General features: G+C 31.0%; 2 protein-coding genes across 2 annotated transcripts in view; one reads left to right on the top strand and one right to left on the bottom strand.

The window, feature by feature from the left end:
- The first annotated feature begins 5,590 nt into the window (after positions 1 to 5,590).
- LOC126845625 (60S ribosomal protein L38) lies at positions 5,591 to 9,708 on the top strand. Its single transcript, XM_050584400.1, has 4 exons — positions 5,591 to 5,732; positions 8,233 to 8,293; positions 8,370 to 8,492; positions 9,587 to 9,708. Exons 1-4 carry the CDS (start codon positions 5,730 to 5,732, stop codon positions 9,646 to 9,648), a joined length of 249 nt encoding a protein of 82 aa, XP_050440357.1. The 5' UTR covers positions 5,591 to 5,729; the 3' UTR covers positions 9,649 to 9,708.
- Positions 9,709 to 13,907: 4,199 nt separating this feature from the next.
- Positions 13,908 to 21,517, bottom strand: part of LOC126845711 (mucin-5AC) — a 35,858-nt gene continuing 28,248 nt past the window's right edge. The window contains exons 5-11 of the mRNA XM_050584554.1: positions 21,187 to 21,446; positions 20,960 to 21,087; positions 19,557 to 19,824; positions 19,076 to 19,292; positions 17,007 to 17,307; positions 15,899 to 16,108; positions 13,908 to 15,444 (exon numbers count right to left, since the gene is read on the bottom strand). Coding sequence (XP_050440511.1) covers positions 15,313 to 15,444; positions 15,899 to 16,108; positions 17,007 to 17,307; positions 19,076 to 19,292; positions 19,557 to 19,824; positions 20,960 to 21,087; positions 21,187 to 21,446 — 1,516 coding nt within the window. The 3' untranslated portion in view covers positions 13,908 to 15,312. The remainder of the gene's footprint in view (positions 15,445 to 15,898; positions 16,109 to 17,006; positions 17,308 to 19,075; positions 19,293 to 19,556; positions 19,825 to 20,959; positions 21,088 to 21,186; positions 21,447 to 21,517) is intronic.

Genomic DNA, 21,517 nt, shown 5'->3' on the forward strand with positions numbered 1-21,517 from the left:
AGACACTGCCGTTGGACGGAATAAATAAAACTAATACTAAACAACTGTCCTATTTTTTCCTTCAGTGGTTGTATAGTTTTAAGATTTTGATGGAATTAAAAAAATGTATTATACGATGTACATCTTTTTTTATATTTTAGTTAAATAATTTGATATTTTAGTAAATTAAAACGAGACAAAAATTAGTTTTAAACAATTATTAAAAACGAAGCTAACGACAAACCGACGTTCAACCAAAACCTATTAATTCAACAGTGGATATTTATACAAAAATTATAATAACCCAATTTATCTAACTAATTGATTTAAAGTCTTTCAAATGCTTTACGGTTATTGTAGAAATCTCATTTTTTTTAAAAATATTTCAAAAGGCTACAGATCTTATGATTGACGTTATAAATTTCCAAGTTCAGTCAAATTCTCTTTTACCAAAAAAAAGCATAACTAAATTAACATACAGGTTGCTATAAGAGATTCCAAAATCACCCCTCCCTAAATCTTGTTACCCGAGGGCGGAAAAATAACAATGACCTTGAAATATCATTGTATGGTAAAAAATAAAAAATGATTCACATAGGCGGTTTTATCATAACTTTAAAAAAATCGTCAACAAGTCATGTTGGCCATGAAATTCTAAAGACCATGAGTATTTGTCGTACACCGTTTTTAAAATGCAAGTTTTACATGGGTATCTAAAAAATAGACCAGTCTTTTGGCTTTTTATAATATTTTTAACACAAACGAGCACTGTATTTCATTTATGCAAACAGTGCAAAATTTAAACGCACATCGAATCACACAAGTGTTTTTCTAAAGTAAAAGAATTATGTTTTCGAGTAAACGCTTGGACAAGAATTCAGTAAACGATAATTAATTTTAAAAAACCAGTACGCACGGATGAAATGAAACTTCTTTCAGAGTCATTCAACTGATACATTAAACTAGCATTATCATATTATTGGCCATACTGTAATTTTTAATCACATAATAATGAATTCCAATAAGAGTTTCCAAAAATTATTCAATTTTTTATTGATTTGGTAATCTGGTAAAAATGTCTTATGTATTTTTTGTTATTCCATTCTTTATACCATGGAGTTCATTAAAAATATGTTGATAATACCCCTTGTTTGAACAATTTTATCTAATTAAATTTAAAAAATGCAATTGATCACCAATTCTTTGAATAAAAATCCACCGTCAGTTGTTCCCACATGTTGGCCGAACTCAATAAACACAAAATTACAATTATAATATATATATATATATATATATATAGGTAACGTTCAGCGTTCGCATAGATTTTCCAATTGACCCCCAATGACATATCCATGTTAAAAAAATTAGGGGCCTCATTTTAGGTCAAGGCGAACCAATAAGTCCACTGATCAACGAAATCTCGCAAAAGCCTGTTATTTATACAGGGTGATACATTAATGATAATACGCTTATTTTTTTTTTTGAAAACATTTTTTTACACAAACTGAAGTGTCTCCAATTACCAAAACTACAAGAATTACAGGTTTTAGTAGCAAATTTGAAGGTACATGTATATTATTGTAAGGTGTATGTTTTACAACGTTATATTATTTTGTTTTCATTATCGACCAGCAAAACGTAGTCGAAGTAAACGAATGTAGCCAAATAACGGCTGAAAACGTTTAGTACTTTTTCTGGGGGTCTAAAAAAAGTGGACTTTTTAAACTCAAATGCAAACTTGTACGTTTGATTTTCTTTTTAAATAAAGAATAATTTGCCGAATATTTAGAGCAATCTTTAGCAATTGATATTTTGATTATTTTTTTATGCTAACTACTCAAAGTAACGATAATTATGTAAAATATTGAAATTTGTCATTAACAGTCGAACAAACGGTGGCCTTAGTTGACAGTTGTTAAAGTATAATTATGATGTGAGTCTTCTTTTTTTTTTGCGATTCAGCTGCTACAGTTGACTATACACAAATAAAAATGTATACGTCTTGGGACAAAATATATATTACCTACATTTTTTTTTATGTAACTTACTAAAAGTTGTAACAGTAAATCATTAAAAAGCTCTCTTTATTGTAATTTAATACATAAAAAAAAGGTAAAGGAAATAAGTAAAAGAATTCAAAATCATGGATAAATGCAAAAAAATGTAAAATCGTCATTAGCGGTTACAATTTATTAAATCTTTTAAATATAATTTGATCAGCTCCAGAAAATATTTATGTCAACTGATTGCATAACGATATGAACACAGAACATTGTTGTGTCGCTTTTGACTTATTGACTTCGAATAATAGTTTCTGAAAAACCCTTAGAGATTAAACTATCCTTATTATCGTCATACTGGTTAAAATTGATTTGCCAATTTTCTATGACACCCTCAATCGCTACATTAATATAATATTAAGTTATAATCTAAATTTTATGATTACTAGTATTGTCATTTGGGTAAAGATGGAGTGGACATAAATAGCTATCACCTAAAATTCTGGTGTCTGGCTGAGATTTAACTAAGTAGCTTAAAATTAAAACAACAAGCATCTGGTAGCAAAAATAATTGCAAAGTATTAAAATTAATCATTTGGGAGCAGGTTTAATCTTTAAATTGAATTTCCTCAAAAACATGATTCGTACTAATTGTATGCAATAATTATAGGCTAATTTTAAGTACATTATTGCCTCCACAGTGCTTTTATCAATACCTACCTATTTCATATTTCTACTAAATAAAATATACTATCGGCGGCAATGTCACATTAACAATTTTATGCCTTTTTTATGAAAATTATTTTATCAACCAGCAATTGTTTTCGTCTTAACTTCTTCCGTTTATCTTTCCTTTAATCCTAATTATTTTTATTACAATTTTCGCTGTTTAAATACTATTTTAAAACATTATCGACATTTTAAAATTAGCAGTATTTGCTTCGTTTGATTGTCAAACCGCAAAAAACTTCATCACACATCCTGATTCTAGACACAGTGATAGTTTTTATAAATTGTTTTTCCAATATGTACTGTTTTTTTTAAATTAGTATAACTCAGTACATTTTTAAGATACGCGGTTCTAACTACTGGCGTTTAGAAGAACATGAAAAGACTTTCGAGATCGATTATAGCTATAGTAAAGTTTTTACTTATTAAAAAAAAAGAGTTGTGTTTACTTAGTATGCCATAAGTTTTTTTTAGAATGGGGCACATAAAATTTACTTAAAAATCTGTAGTGAAGCTTTGTTTTATTAGGGAAAAACCAAACTAAAGGGGGGAATTACGATGTTACGGTAGTAGGTTTGTAGGTTGCAATGAGTAAGGGTGAATCAACAGTCAACAGCTGGTATCTGAACTATATTTGCATTATGGTGTAGGTTTTTTTTTGTCTGTATAGACTGCTACTTTTTTAGGGGTGCAAAGTTTTTTGGGTTTTTAGCCGTAATTATAAGACCTATTAGTCGAAAACATTTTTCAGGAGTCAGAACTCATAAAATTATGTATTCATAACATATCAGACGAATAAAAAAAATTCGGGAGTACATTTTTTTTTAATTGCCGGAAAACTGTTTTTCGCAAATGTTAAATGTATAAAAAAAAAATTATCAAATCATGCCAATATTTTAACGGATACTATTTAGAGTGGTCCCGGTGAGTTTTGAGTGCCCAAGCATAAGTTTTAGGTTTTAATGACATTTTTTAAAAGTGATTTTATCACATTCAGTCAGTTCGGTCCAACTTAAGTCCCGACCCCAATTTTAATGGCTTTTTCCCTTGTGAATATTTGAACTATTTGTTTTACGGACTATTACAGGCAGTAGTCGTACAATAATACAATATCTATGTGCGCAAATGGTATGTTAATAGTGTATCCGATTCGATAACATTTTCAAGTTTCGACGATTTGCTATGACCTTTGGAATTTCAATGTGTAAAAAGTAACACTAAGGTATGCAAAAGAAAATAAAAAAAATTGGAAATTCAAACATTGACAATTTTATCCATTGTTTTTGTCGTTATATCGACGTATTTTTCTGCCTAAAATGTATATCGATGGAAAAAAAAATGTACCCAGACATTCGCATGTGTCGAAATTTTATGTTTTTTTAAAAATATTTTCGATTTATTATAACCTTAGCATTTTCAATATAAAATGTGCTATCAACAAAATCGCACATGGAAACCCAAAATTTTGACAACCCCCCACCCCCTGCGAGAAAGGTTGACATATTTTTGGCGCATTTTTAAGATATAAGAACTCATAATTAGTCTGAAGATAGGTCTAACAAACAACATAAAACATCAGTGTATTGTATTTATGAATAGAACGTTTACTTTTTTGTTTTTTAATTCTGTAATTCGATTTAAAGTTTTTTTTTTTGTAGATCAAAGTAGGACAACGAATGATACAAATTTTGGTTATATATTTTATTTAATCACATATCCATCTTAAGTAAGAGGAGTGCAATCATAGTCATCGTGTTGATGATAAAGAATATTGTCAATCGTATGGTGTCAAAATAATATTTATCGAAAAATATAAGAAAAACAGTAAACTCAGACTCACACTTTGGTCAATTACAATTACAATTGTAATTACAGCTATACGTTTTTGGGTAAAATTTTGAAAACGTTTACTCGTTTTTGTTATTATACCATCTAGTACGTAGTAGTAATGCTTATAACGTTTTTTTTTCTCATTTAATATTATTTGTATATCAAACAGGTATGAAAATTGTGCTAAAAAAATTGTGTTTTCGTGTAAACGCTTAGGCGAGAATTCGATAAACAACACTTTAAATCATATTTTTTTTAAATATTCGTTTACTTTTGAACTCGGTCTCACTTTTAAATCACGTGCGCTGATTTGCGAAAATATACAAAAACGTTGCTAACAATAAATTGTAATCATTTATAAACCGCAATGGCCTAAAATGAAACCACCGATTTCTAAAATCAGCGAAATGATTGGATACAAAAATATAGGATACAAGCATACAAAGTAGACATCAAAATAATAAAAGTAACCGCGTAAATAAAAATAACCATCAACAACACCAAACAAAAATATTAAATAACTGGTTAACTACTTTACCTTTAACCCTAAAAGTGGTACTAACGTCCCTCAAAGAGTTGAGACTAAAAGTGTATAATATTGAGTTGTTTTATAATTATTATTGAAGATGATGTATTTATATGTTTTGCCCCTTTAAGAAATACGGTATTGGCAACAGAACATACACCAACGCCATAACTAATAGTAACGTTCTGTTATCAAATAACGCTAGACCGCGGTTTATTGCTAACTTCATGCACGTAATTTCTAACAATTTTGATTAATATTTTTTAACCAGAAAATCGTCGTTACGGTTTTTTGAGGTTATAATAAAATATCGAAATCGATATCCTGAAAAAAGTGTTCATTATAAATTAAAAACTACGGCTCTAGTATTTTATTACCGAGGAAAAATGAAAAAAAGACCTAATAAAATAATTTTATTAGTCTGAAATAATATTACGTTTTCAGATTAATTACATTAGTTATAAACTACTATAGGGAATCAATACTATCGATATAATTTCACATCCAATTCGATTGTGTTGATATCTTTCGAGTCCGCGTTGCAAATTGTTTTCCTTCTCACCAATCTACTTGGAAGTGGTTGTCGATTGGCATTTTTTTTTCTAGTTAATTTGTGTATTCGAGTAAAGTTTGAACTTCATCGGACTTCATTCGACAATTCAATTATGGTAAGCTTGTGAACATTGTTTTTCATTTAACAAAAAGTATTAGAAACCATGTTTGTATTTCACGTTGTAAGGAAAGCACGATATTTCTAACCTTATAAACTCCATGGCCCACATGGTAAATTGTAAAATACATATTACTTTCTGACCTACGGATCGGTGATTCAAAGTACGGGCTTTAGTCTATAGAATTTTCTATTATTTTTTGAAAATCTGTTTATTAATTAGAACATCAAAATTGATCATTGCATTTGTTTAATAATGTTAAAATGCATGGTAGTTTGTACGTTTCTGGTGGACGATTTAAATTTGAAATTAAAGTTCAACAAAATGTATATATTATGTTACGGTATTTAATTTATTTACTTTGCCCCGATAACGTTATTTGTTCAATACAAATTTTACGTTTTGTATTTATTGGATGCTTAAAAAATAAATAAATTTGTATTGTTATGTTAATAATTTATTATTGACATTTAATTCAACTTGCTTTTCTTTAATTGATTATACTAACATCATTATTTCATATTCCTACAAGTGTCAAAAAATAACATTTCATCAATCAAAACTATTTGTAGTAAGTGTAAGTCGTAATCAACAGTTACGACTTTAACAAATATTATTATTGAACATTTGTTGATAATATGTTTAAATTATAGTAATCTTAATTTTAATAAAACAAACTGAATGTAGCTTTTTAAATGAGCAGAAATGGTTTATTGAATTTGAGTTTTCAAATTAAGTATAAAATTAAGCTCAGTTTCTAACTATAATAGTTCTGAAACAAAATTCAAATGACTCCTCTATTTTCGACCTATGTTAGTTTTATATCCAAACGTTGTCACTTTATGTCTGTTTCTTAATTTATGTTCAACTATGTTCTATGTTATTTAAATTAGAATTTTCCTTATCGTAGCTTTATTTTAGAAATATTAACATGCAGTTAACCTTCGCGATTCAGTCAAAGTAAACTATGTATAGTTGATACTATGTTTTTAGGCCAATTGTTTGTCAGATTGTTTTATGTACAAAAAATGGACATTCAATTTAAGTTAAAAAATGTAATGATAATTAATACCAACAATAGGTATTATAAAGTCTAGCCCCCCCCCCCCCCAAAGTATAATTGACTTACATTTTGTATCTTATAAAGTTGTATAGATTCTAAGCTTGGGTATAAGCTTCGTCAGCTCCAAATTAAGTATACGGTTACATATTTATAATTATGTCATAAATCATAATGTTATAGCTATAGTCACTCAACTTTTTCGTATTAAATAACTTATGATGAATCTTTTTGTGCTGAAATTCTTAATGAATGTATATAAAGGGACGTAATTCTGAAGATAACAGACTTATCTTTTATTATAACATATTTATAGTTCTTAACAATAGCTTTTACAAAATATTTGTATGATGATTCTTACGTAATGAAATTCTTAATGAATTTATATTAAGGGACGTAATTCTGAAAATAATAAAATATGCTTATATTTTAATTAATAATCATGAATTGTTCATCAATTGAACCTTACCTATTAATAATTTTGTGATGATTCTTACGTAATGAAATTCTTCATGAATTTATATTAAGGGACGTAATTCTGATAGCAACATACTTATCTTATATTTTAACTTATAATCATAGGTTTTTATTAATTAGCTTTAGCTATGATTATTTCTGATGATTCTTATGTAATGAAATTCTTAATGAATTTATATAAGGGACGTAATTCTGAAAGTAATAAAATATGCTTATATTTTAATTAATAATCATGAATTTTTCATCAATTGGTTTTTACCTATTAATAATTTTATGATGATTCTTACGGTAATGAAATTCTTCATGAATTTATATTAAGGGACGTAATACTGATAATTTATAAGAGTTTTAACATACCTTATACTTATGAAATAATGTAATTTGTAATTCAAAAGAAACTGTACATTAACAAGAAAAAAAGGATAATTTTTTTATTGTCGATAATGAACTAATTATCATTATAGCTTAGTTGCAATACTGAAAAACTATTAGATTATTTACTTTACTGCTGGAATTATATTTTTATGTTGAATCTTTACGTACTGAATTATTTAATGATTTTTTATAAAGAGACGTAATTCTGAAAATAATATAGGTATCAAAATTTGTATGGTATTTCTTTTACTTTTTGAAATACCAATCAATGTAACATACGTGTTCTTATACGTTTTTAAATTAATATATGTATATATGTGTTCTCGTTTTCAAACATAAACTGAAAGTAAATGATGATAATGTGGCAACCATTTCCCTCTCTTTGATTTATTAATATACGTATAAAACAAATTTTGAAATGCCCGTGAGAAAAATATAAAAATGAACAACAGGATTTTCGTCATAATATGATATAATAATATTAGTCTTTATAGTTAATATTATTTATTGAAGTACCAACTGTTTATTTATCTAAACACCATACAATTATTACTGTATTGATAATATTAAATGTTGTTTTTTTAGCCACAAGAAATTAAAGAAATTAAAGACTTCTTGCTGAAGGCTAGGAGGAAAGATGCAAAATGTAATTATAAATGCAATTATCAAATGATATCCTTTAAAAGAATTATGTAATTTTTTTTTATCTATTTCTTAAATAGCTGTTAAGATCAAGAAGAATATTGAAAATGTAAAGTTCAAGGTACGCTGTTCAAGGTTCCTGTATACCTTGGTCATCACAGACAAAGAAAAGGCCGAGAAACTTAAACAATCTTTGCCACCTGGTATATATATATGTTTTATTATTATTATTATTATTTATGTGGAATTAGAACAAAATACATCACTGAAGGCAATGAAAACTGAAAATTGCTTTTTATTATAGGGACAAAGTATGGGCAACATAGACAATAAATGATCAAGTAGTCATTTTAAATATGCCAACTTATGTTTAAGTCTGGTCTATATTTGAACTATTTTTGTTTTTTGATGCAGGCTTAATTTCTTTAAACAATTGGGTGGGTGTGCCAAATTTGAACTGATCTGTTTGATGAGAGCATGTGTGCCGCAAAGCTTTCGAATTATAGATCTATCTTATTACCCTTGTACATTTTTGATAAGAAAAATTATGCATTAGTGTTTTTATTAAAAGCAAGCTGTCCGGACCCAGTGCTGCCCGGGATTTAGTTTGCCTGTGCTGAGTAAAATGATATGATATCACACTTCTTATTAAAACAATATCTTTTCATTTTCTGATTGAAAAACACTTCAGCTCCGTGTTTATCCAAGATGAAGTATTGTTTTTGTTGTCCAAAGAACCTATTATTGTTAACTAAATGATTTTACATGGGTAACACCTATTTAAAACCAATAAAACGCCTTAACAATTTTACTGATTCTTAACTATTAAAATATTGCACATATTTTTTGGATCTATTTAAACAATCCTCAATTACTACTTTTATAAAGTTAAAATGAATATATATGTATATTTTATAACTTTTACTAGTATTTCAAAGGCCATACCAAAGTTTTCAAATTTATTAAAGTAATTGAGTGAGCATCCACTTTAAAGAAGAAGTTAAAATAAGGTTTACGTATCCATTTTTATGAACACATCTCTAAGCGGTGTGCATGTTTTTTGGATTTAGTTTTAATTTTGTATGTTGCGCTTCCAAATAACTAGCGTTGGTGTGTGGAGGGACGACCAACGTCTGTTACCCTAAGTTAACTTATTGTTCATATGCTACCATGTCGCATATGAAGATTTTCATTTAGCCTAATGAATAATAAATAATAATGATGTACATAAATATTGTCAATATTATTTTACATTTTTTAAATTAAAATATAGTATTAATTAATTTCTTTGTTACAGGTCTTCAAGTCAAAGAGATAAAATGTAAAAAGATGAATACAGATGACAAGGAGAAGAAATGATTGAGTGACTGTGAATAATTGACGTTTATATATAAATATAATTAATTTTATTACACATCATTATTATTCTTTTTTTTTTGTATATAATAATGCCCCATCTTATTTTCATATATAAGCATGAAATTAATTGCGTTTAAAAGGTTAAATTTTAAGTATTAACAAACTTGTATTTCTGAACATTTTAATTGAGATGGTGTACACCAAGGCTGGTGAATTTAATGACTTTATATTGGAGTGTTCTTTGGGGCAAATGAAATTGCTGGTGTACAAGAGTTTCTTTACAAGGTAAAAGCTAATGTTAACTTAATGACTTAAGTTTATTAGCTTTTGCTTAGACATTTATTATATTTTAGACAAATAATTTGTTTAAATTTAAACCTTATTTTGTGATGCTAGTACTATAATAACGCTTTAAAAAAGCGTTTTTGTACATTTGGAGGAGTATGCTTACCTACTGGGACGATAGACTTTTTAAAAAAAGTCTCTTTTAAAAAGCGGTTTTCGACCAATATTTGAATGAATGTTTATATAGTTTTTTATTTTTATAATATCTAATGAGTCCAAGAAAATATAATCAAACGTAAATACATAAAGTTATCTATTGTTATTTAATAATAATTTATAAGCTATTACAGTAATCTCACAAACGTTTAAACATCTTTTGGCGATAAACTATTTGTGTCTGAACTTTTTGTTTAACAATAACAAGTAGGTAGGTGTTTTTATTTTGTTGGTCGTTGATTGTTTAATATATTCTTCAATCGATCCTACTCCTCACTTACTTGTAACTTACTCGTTCACTCTAGCTCACCCCCTAAGTACGATTGATTAACCAATGTCGAATATTGCCAATAGCTCTTAAGTTTTTAAGCCCCTTAAGAAAGAAACAATCGTTTATTTTAAATTATTAACAGACTGCCGGACTTATGACTCATTGTTCAGTACTTGGTATAAGTATACCTATAATCTTAAATGTTATAATACATCAAAATTGTAAAACAATATAATCTAACATACTTTTTCAAAAACAGCGAAACGGTTAGTTTCGAAATTTGCGTGTAAACATTATTAATAATTTTGAACAGTACCAATTTGCGCCAAAATGTATTTCCATTGCGGCGTACGCAGTTTTCCTAACGTTGAACACCTTAACTTGTAAATCATATTATCCCTTTATTATATATGTATATAATGTGAACTAACCTTGTTTATGGGTTATCTTAAGCGGTGGTCGAGGTCAATAGCACCGGACTCTTTATGATCGAAAAAAAAAACCAAAATCTTATAACGCAACTGAATTTGTTTTTCCCTCTTTTTTTCGTTTTACCGAGAAGGAGACAATAATATAAGGACCAGGTAACCATTAAACCAACAAACGAAATCCACCGGTCTCGTAAAAATTATAATCCCCGTAATAATACCGGTCGTTACGATGTACCTATACCTATAGCAGCAAGGTTAGCTTAAGTATTTTTAAGTGTATCCTGATACAAACGTTTGTGCGCCTATTTATTTTTATGGCACGCACAAATCCCCAGAAATCTTCAGTTATTAATATCGAAGGTCAGAGTTTTTACGCATAACAAACTAAAAAATAGGTGGGCCAAAGAGTAAAAACTCATGGAAGACCGAAGAAACTTATCCATAGTGTTACATATTTTTTTAATGTTTTAATAAATTATATATATTTTACTATAATATTGACCTAATATAAGTTATGTGGTGGACTAATATTGTCTAATAAACTACTGTCATTAAAATTTTAAAATAATTTATTTTGTTCAAATATTTTTGGTTAGAATTTCTTGAATTATGATATTATATTAACTGTCAAGTTGGTAATAAATAAAAAAACTAATGAGTATATATAGATAGATATCTATTACTTGACGTTATACGTATTTATTTAAACCGATTTCCAAACCACCCATGAGGTAGAGTATTTGGCTCGTTTTTGTTAACGTGGTATCTCCATGTATGATGATAATGGTATGTATAGTGGAGGTGTCTTTACTTTAGTAGATAAATTAACTTAGGTATAATATCATCGGACGTTCATACGACTTATCTGTGGGTACGCTTTTCGGACCGCATATGTACCAGATGTACTTGCTGGTCTTATTCTCAGTTTTTCTAGTTTTTCTAGTTTCAGTTTCTAGTTTTTCTACTAGAAAAACTAGAAAAACTAGAAAAACTAGAAAAACTAGAAAAACTAGAAAAACTAGAAAAACTAGAAAAACTGAAAATCTAGTTTTCTATCTTTCTAAAAAAAACTAGAAAAACTTCATTAAATAATAAGTAGTTAATAATTTTAATGTTAGCATGAATAGTCATTTCTAAACTTTAAATGTATGTTATTTAATATTATATAGATTCTGATAATAATTTCTAGTTTCTTTGTTTGTTAATTTCTTTTTCTTTTCTTTCTATCTTTTCTAAGAGAGAAAAGAGAGAGAAATGTAAAATACAAAATAATAAGTAAAAAATACTGTTTTATTGTTAAATCTTAAAAACTTTAAAATGATTTCTACAAAGATAACAAAGAATGTTTCTTACTTTTCTTTGTTTTTTTTGTTTTTTCTTTTTTTCTTTTTTTTTTTTTCTTTTCTTTCTTTCTTTTCTTAGAGAGAGAGAAATTGTAAAATACAAAATAATAAGTAAAAAAGACTGTTTTTTTGTTTTTCTTAATCATTTTATAATGATTTCTATATTTTATTTTTAAATAATAAGGTAGTTAATATATTTTAATTGTTAGCCATTTGAAAGAGTCATTTCCAAACTTTAAATGTATGTTATTTAATATTTATATAGATTGTGATAATAATACTTAACATTCCTATTACTACTATTTAAGTTTTTATTATTTGTTTCATTATTTGTATTTGCATTTATATTAATATTTTAAAAAGTGTTTTAAAATAAAAATCAAGATTCTTCATTTACATTGACAATTTAAAATTCACTATATCTAAGGTAATTATTTGGGGGGGAGGGGGGTTGAGCTAAAATAAAAACAAATTATGAAAGGATTTTGCCTATTTTTTCTAATAAATTATCACTTAATATTTTAGAAGGGGTGAGATTAAACTGAAAAAAGTTATAATAGCTTTTGCCTATTTTTGTCTATGAAATTTGGTCTATATTATTTTTTTTGGGGGAGGGAGTTAAATTTGGAAGAGGGATTAGCCCCTCAAGAACCTCTATTCACACCTTTATTACTGTCACTGAAGCCAATACATTAAAAAATTCATTTAGTTTGAATATTATGGGTAGTGGGAAATAATTTCCCTCTGCCCATACAGATATAACCTAAAATTACGCATGTGGATAACGGGCATAGGGAAATAATTTCCCACCCACTTTTAACCTAGTGCAAATAGAAAAAAAAATTTTCAAATATTTTTCCTAGTATCTAGGGCCTATTTATATGTTATCCTGAAAATTACATCCAATTGGTATTAATATTCGTCAACTGGTGTTCTCTCGTTCCCACCATAAAATAGTAGTCAACTGTGCATTTCGGTGTTAACAAGACGGCTGATTTTCCCCACTATAGTGTACTAGTGCATTGGCGGGGTCTCTGAATGGATTTTAAAATAATCTCATCTTAAAAATTCATCATTAATTACTCGTCATTAGCATAAACAATTTTAAACATTTTTAATCTCATCAATTCTGAGGTCTTTTTATTTTACTTTTAATGAAACCTTAGCGGTTGTTACATTAAAAACCAACGACTTAGACCAGACATAAAAAAATATCCGGATTTGTGTAGCGCGTTCTATTGGTTTAGCTGTGTGTACTTTTTCGATCTGAAAACGTACCACAGATGGCGCATCATTTGAAAATATATTGAACGCTTGTCAAAATCAAAACGAGAAAAATACACAACTAAACTTCACGGCTAGCTAGAACATCTAAATGCTTAATTTAAAGAATATGAGTGATTTTTATCATTTTGACAGGATCTTCACTTTTGAAATAACCTATTTTATTCCCAATATAAATCAAATAAAATACTGTAATAAAATATTATATTATGTAATAAAATACTGACTCACTAATTCTAAGTAGTATTTTCAAATTGATTGTTTAAATCCTCTAATCATTGAACTTAACCTCTTTGTATTCTCTCTTAGATTATCAAGTTAGTTCTTTCCAACGACATTTTAGATTTTCTAGTGTAACAGGCAAATTCAAGAAATTAAAAACAGCAAAAAGGAGATTTTTTAAATAAATTTGTTTTATAATTTATCAAAAATATAAAATGTACAATTGAATCAAACTTAACGTTAAATTAATAGCAGTACTACACGTGTACATATTATGTAGTCAATAAATAAAATAATAATAATAACGATAACGACGGCCGGATAATGTCCACGAGACTTCTACCTAATTAGTACTACTAATCGAATACAATATTATTACAAAAATAATGACAATTAGAACAATTTGACCGTTGGTTGTTAAATTATGTGCCAAGACAGTAAATGACTCTTAGAGTATTTGCATTACATTCTCGGTGTTAATAACAAATGATCAGGGACCAAGCGGGCCAAATTGAGGTGTTCAAATTTATTTTTAAACAACTGAAAGGCTTTGTCAGCTAAGTGGACTGATTTCATTTTAGACCATAAGAGCATGTTATCGAGGAGTTTCGACAAGACTAAGTTATAAGGATTTATATTTTATAATTATTGTCATACTTGATGCCATTATGTAATTTTGCTTTGGTCGCTGACGTACGGTATATTTTATAATGATTTTTAAAAAAATTGGCGAGTACAACCAACGATCAAACATCGACGGTGGTTTCTTCGGCGCCACCGTTATCATCATGCACATGCGTGCTAACACAAATGTACCAAACGAATATAATACTTAATATTTATGAAGAAACATAGTTTTAAAAAATATTCCTAAACGGATTTGCGTTATGCAAGTCTTTCGGGCGGCGTGACATCACCAAGTTTTCTATATGTCGGTCGGTGAAGTCACGCCAAAGTCCCTGTACTTAAAATACTTTAAGTAGCCACTTGTATCTATCGACGGCGCAATTTTCATATTGCACAAAAAAACATATGTATCATGGCTAGATCAACTACAAAGCCAAATAACAACTTAGTTATCGGTTCTATGCGAATATCAAAAGTTGTATAAAATGTCTACAACAAGACAAACAATTTATCTTAAAACTGAAACGACTTTAATTGTTAATTTCTCCAAAATAACTTTTGGTAAACTGGACAGTGGAAGTACTTGGCCAGTGATAATATCGACTCTCGACTGTTCGAGTTGCGCCTATGACATCAACAGTATACAATATTCTCGTTATTAGACCATATTATCATAAACTTTCATTAATAATAATAATGTATATATATATATATATATTTACAAATTACAACTAACGTGTAAGGGAAACAATTATTACTTTATCGTCGCGACTTATTGTATTATTTTAATAATACTTTTCAATGGCATATTATATGTATACATGTTCAGGGGTAAGGTACGTGTCGATGACACCGTTATCATTTAGTTTACAATATAATGATAATAATAAATAAAACGTTTATCATATTATATAATAATCCGCTATTGTTACGGTGTCCTGAGCTTGATCATCAGTCTGGTCCGATCGGATGGATATGTGCTTGATCATGCCCTGTAGTAGTTGGACCGACTTCCTATGGTGTAAGTGCTAAGCGGTATGCAACCGGGCGAGAACATTTCTGACTGTTGCTGTTGCTGTTGTTCGTAGTCCACGTCATAGTAAATACCGCTCTGGTTCTGTAAAACCGATAGTGCAATATTGTGTGAGTTCAGTGTATTTTAGTTCGAGGTATAGTAGCGGAGAAAAGGCGGAGGAGTGAAACAGAGGTATCGGAAAACCGATTTAAATTTATGTCAAGAAGGTCGACTACAATTATTGTGGAAGGGAGGGAACAATAATTTTGGTACGGTTAAGCGAATTCAGAAAAATTATACAAGAGGACGCCAAGGTAATATCCACGATAAATATTTTGGTCAATCCCGAAGACGAAAAGTGTTCAACAAATGTGCATACAAATAATAGATGACTTGCAAAAACCACAGAAAACTAGTGTTAAATGAACGGGTCTGACAAAACAAATGTACAAGGATTAGTAGATGTACCAGGAAAGATCACGAGAGACACTAAGTTGCGATGGTTAATTCTAGTAATGGCTATTGTTCTAGTAATGGCTAGGGCGAGTATACTTACAGCGAGAGACGATCGGCTCTTGGGCCTAGATGCTTGGAAGCTGCGACCCAACAGGTCGGTCCTGTCTTCTTCTTCGCTAGTGCTGGATTCGGGAGTTCGGAATGCGTGGGACATGGTGCCGGTACCAGGTGGCCGGAGTCGTGGTAAGGGCATCGGTGCACCAGCATATCCAAACATATTAGAACGCATTGTCCCGTTGCCGGGTTCGGGCTGCAAAAATAATAACGTTTCAATCGATTTTCAACTCTAAACATGGTTTTAAATATCTAAATTTATTTCATTCGTCCCGTTTCGATGTTAAAAATTCATTATTTTGAGTACACCTAATGCTTAAACATAACGAAAATTAAGAGATGAATATTTGAACATATTAACAATTCGAAGAAAAATATGTACTTTACATAATGATGTTATTCTTTATGTGATTTTGTTTGCCATTATATTTAGGTTATGTTAGGTTAAGGAGTTATAGTGTGATCAGATCTGGTAATAACACTATTTTCGTTCAACTGTGTTGTTGGCTGTGGAGTCTATTAATCTTACTTTGAGGCCGGTAATGTTTGTAGTTAGTACTCATTCGTCATCACATAATATATCCTACCACTTACCTATTATTTTAGTATCATTTGCAATTTCCAATGATTTCACGTTCAACAATCATTATTTTAAGCCTTTTCTCTACCTTTTTTCCTTAGTGTTTGGAAATTAATTTTCTTCGGTAATTGTTCTTTTTTTCTCACCAATTTTAACTCTTCGTTATCTTTTCTCCTCATATGTCATACATTCTCTTCACCATCATTATTCTTATCACGGTTGCTTTCTATTGACAGCCCACTCATATCCGACAAACTGATGGATTTCATATTTCAATTATCCATACCTACAGTTTAACAGTGCCCGATAAGAGCCCAGTACTGTTGGGTTTACATCAGAATAATATGTTTTTTACTCCTAACCTAAGTGAATATAATTTTTACCAAAATTTGTCCAGAACCAATGCCTCAATTTTATCATTAAATTAGTGACCTACTGCGGCGGGTAAACCGCATTCACATTGTCAATTATAGACGAGTAACAATAATAATTTCATCGAGCAGTGTATACTTACGGCATAATGGTTTGCGTGCGCCATGGCATCGGCGATCTGAGCCCACCGCATGCGGTCTTCGATGGACACCTGGTAAGGCGGTCCGCCTATGACGGGCGTTTTCACCGTGCTCCCGCCGGTCGGCATGTACCCAAACACCGGCGAACCGACTTTCTGTTCTTTGTTCCACCGACGGCTCCAAGCACACAAGCACACCAGGGTAAGTACGATAATCGAAATGGCCGCGACCGAAGAGCCGACGGCCACGCTCAGCACTTCACCGTCGATCTCACACTGAGCGCCGTAGAAAGATCCGGAACACCTGCAAAATGATCATCGACCGCTCCCATTAGAAATAAATACAAATTAAGTAGACGGGTAAGTTAGGTTCTGTCTATAGAAAAAAAACCGACAATTTTAACTGCCCCTCCTCCCCCATTTAAGATTTTTTTTTTCTAATTGAATTTCCAGTTAGTTTCAGAATTAGTTTCCAATTTCGAATTTGTTAAATGGAAAAATGTTTATTTCCCATGTAAATTAAATACAAAATTAATATCACGAGAAACAATTGAGCTAGGGATCTGAAATTTTAGGGATTTCCTATTTGAATAGGCAATAGGTTACTAACAATTACAAGGATAAGCCGTGGGAAAATAAGTTAGGTTAGGATCGGTTTTATATGAGCAATTTTTTAAAGAAAAATCTTAAATGAAAGCAACAACTGTTGTATTAATTTATTAGAACAGTAATAATAATTCTTTATTGATGGTACATGGTACATATGATACATGGTACATATGATGGTTTTATAGCAAAAACAGCTAGTTTTATCGAAAGAATAGGTATTATGAGAATGTGATTATACACCAAAAACAATTATTCTTATAATGAATTTAAGTGCCGAAATCGAATTCATCACTTTTAGAAGAAGAAATCGTAAACTTTTAAGTCATTTGTAAAGAATAATTGTTTTTTTTTTAATAATTAATATATTCATTAACTATGAAAGGCGAATAAAAGTTTGTTGTATTACATTTTACAAATTTAAAAGGATAACCCGAGTTAGGATTAATGACCATTGTTTACAACTGTTTATATTAAAACTATATATTGAAATTTTAAAAAAACCGGTTCCATTTCTCCAAAAATAAAATTTGTTATTTTATTTTCTGGTCATAATTTTAGTATAATATTATAATGTTTGAATACTATGAAGTATACACGTTTGTTTTAAAAAAAATTATATTATAACGCTCAAGCTAGCTAAAAAAAACGTCAATATAACTATCAAACATAATTCGTTAACTAAAGCAGTGGTCTTTTAAGTTATCCACATTTGTAATTTGTTTACAATATGGTCCAAGTCTGTTTAAATATCAGTAGTACTAAATACATTCGATAATAATATGATTGCGTCTCGTTAATGATTAAAACAACGTCGTTAACGCTGTGCCGCCTTCGCACAAAGCTAATACAAATGTAGTACTGAAATAGTAATTCTCATTTCTCGAATGTACCGTTAACGGCACACTGTCGGTTGTTGCACACGTATAATATTATGTTTAGTGAGGTTTTGTGGGTGCGGTAGCAGTGGAACACGACCGAAAAGAACTAGGGTTAGACGCGTCTGAAAAATTCGTTTGGCTACAATATAACAGCTACTTCGGTATGATAAACAACCATTAAAAAAAAAGTTTTTTGATGTACCACATCAGATAGGTAATTAATCGTGGTAGCGTTTCGGTCGATTCCGTTTAGCGTCAGAATCCAGAACCATTACTAAAGAGCCTACTGAGTTGTGTAAAATAATGTCAAACACACACAACTAAATTATAGTTGACCGAACCTATTCATGATTGGTTTGAGGAAACTATGGTAAAGTACATATGAATTAGCCATTGTCATTTTATAAATCTAGATCATCCGCAGACGGACCACCCACGACTGTGACACCACACTAAACTTGTTAAAGCATTATTTGTCTTTCTTGTACAGATTAAACTTGCCGAAACTGAACTTTTTAATGTGTTCTTATTATTCAAACCTCAATTGACATGTAAATCCTAATTTCGATGCTTGTTCACACTTACTTGCAGACGGGCTGTCCGGCCTGGAAGAAACATTCACCGCGCAGGTTACATTGGGCCGGATCACAGGTCTCGCAAGTCCGGCCGCTGCGTTGTACATTACCAATCCAAGGATCTCTGTAGCCGTCGGGACAAGCACATTGGAACGTACCGAACAAGTTAGTACATTTGCCAAGCGGATGACAGTCGTTCAGCTCAGGACTGGCACACTCGTCTAGATCTGCAAGCACAAAATCAGAATTAATACTATTAGATAGTTTGTCCGGGTGCCAGAGTTGAATCGGAGCAACAGAGCGTTGTTCATTCAAGAGAGTTATTCAATGTCTTTCATTGGAGAGATGACATTTAAGCAAGCATTAATATGATTGAATAAAGAGTGAATAGAGGTGTACACGAAGCAACAGAGGATTAGGGAATGGCCAATCTCATTCATTGGTTGGAGCAAAGAATATGAAGGTTCCGTTGAAGTTGTAAAGATGTTTACCGTGCAACTGAGCAACAGCTCCAGCCGGCGAGTCAACCCAGAGATTGCTGGTGCCCACGTTGTTGTTGCGCCTTTGCAAAGCGCCCGTCAGCTGCTTTTGCACGTCTTGCTTGACGCTGGAACGCAAGTGTTCGGCGTTTTCTGTCAACTGCACCGTGGCGTTCACCATTACCGGCGTGCCAGGAGTCGTTTTTGACATGTAAACGTTGTTGATTTTGGAGCCCACGAACGTGTCCGAGAACGGTGTCATCGAAAACGCCGAATCGATCTGCGAACACAATATGAATTTGCCAGACAATTGCATTTTAGTTGCATAGTGTTAATATAATATTCTTAACACAGCAGAGATGTTCAATACAAGTTTGGGAATTTATAAAATATTTCCAAAATTGTAATGGTCGAATTATAGAAAAATATTACATGGTTTTCAGTTACACACCCCCTACATACCTGCCTATGTCTAAACTCTCTACAGGCAGCGGCGGAACGAACAAGATCGTAGCACAACATTAAAAGTGGAAGATGAAAGGCTTCCGAAACGTTGGCAAAGGCAATATAGAAATATAGGTGTAACCGAAAACCCTGTAAATATTTTAAACAACATATCCCATACAAACTGTAACCGACCGAATTATATAATTTGTATACAAAAATTACATCACAATCCTAAAACCAAAAAACCTATGAAGTGATCGTTACACCTTTTCTACCGCCTAACCACAAATTCAAATGTATAAAAGGCACGTCTTCCTCCTTATCATCTTTATTTCGTTCCCCATAATATTTTCACCTTCATAGACGTTTTTCAATAAAATCTTCTTCGATCTATCTCTTTACTCGTTTCCGATTACTCTTATCTTTATTAGCTTATATTTTTTTCTTTTTGTGAATGCATACCCAAAATGTTACAGTTCAATACTAATTATTCGTGCAATAAAATTCAAGGAATCCAATATGTATTCTCATGAATACATTCAAATTAATAACGAAATATCTTGCCGACTAAAAGCTTTACACCCACTAAATAATATTTCTAAAATAGTAAACAATGCTAACACCTGTCCATAAAACCGTCTGTCTTGCCTGTGGCTTTTACATAATGTTTTATACGCTGTAATTATTACATTGTATACGTGTTCTAACGGATGCCGAGATGCGTATAATTTTGTAAATATTTTTTAACAACAATAGGACACACAGCCTCTATTCCGTGCACGGTGAAAAAAACAATGCTACATCTTAAATAGCGGCTTATAAAGATATTTTAGTGACCGTAAAACGATAAAAATAATTATTGTTGCTGTTATTGCATTAAAAAAAAAAAAAACATTATGCTGTTTATGATGAAAACGCAAAACTGAGGACGACAGAATAGCTATTATTGTGTAATCCATTGTACGTACCGCTCTTACGGCTTCGTATTCCAACTGTTGATACTCTTGGCTCTCGGAGTCCTTGTATTTGTCAGTCCACGTTATTTTGGTGTCGTACAACCGGTCGACACGCAAAGAAAACACTATCGACACGATACCTGTTGACAAAAACGGTTTTCTTAGCAACATTATCGTTCATGCATTACTACACTATGTTTGACGGCAGCGAGACAAACGGTCTGTCGTGTGTTACTTACGGTGACACGGGTCCCTGTGCTTGCGCCGGCTGTACCCTGGTCTGCAAAGGCACGAGGACACGCCCATCTCGGTGCGACACCTTTCGTGTTGGGTCGCATCGCACGTGGAGTCGTCGCCGACAATGCAAGTGTCGATCCTGACCGGCGGATGTGTCGGTCGTTTCCAAGCCGGCACAGGAGCCTTTGTGCTAGCCGTTGCGGATCCGGACCCGGCCGCTGGGCCGTGGGGTTGCTGCAGTACTTGGCTGACCGAAAACGACCTGAAAACATAGCGAGTAACGTGGATAAGTGTTAAACGAGTCGGCAAGACGAGGACTACTAGTGGCATGGT

This window comes from Adelges cooleyi, unplaced genomic scaffold (assembly GCF_023614345.1).
Source record: "Adelges cooleyi isolate 19-005CV unplaced genomic scaffold, UGA_ACOO_1.1 ACOO_flye_CR_arks_rails_tigmint_CR_PRNA_8, whole genome shotgun sequence".
NCBI lineage: Eukaryota > Metazoa > Arthropoda > Insecta > Hemiptera > Adelgidae > Adelges > Adelges cooleyi.

Bases quoted from the DNA above. Each gene is read 5' to 3' on its own strand.
- LOC126845625 (XM_050584400.1), top strand. The intron at 8,294-8,369 runs GTAATTATAAAT...TTTCTTAAATAG, and splicing joins TAGGAGGAAAGATGCAAAAT to CTGTTAAGATCAAGAAGAAT. The intron at 8,493-9,586 runs GTATATATATAT...TCTTTGTTACAG, and splicing joins TAAACAATCTTTGCCACCTG to GTCTTCAAGTCAAAGAGATA.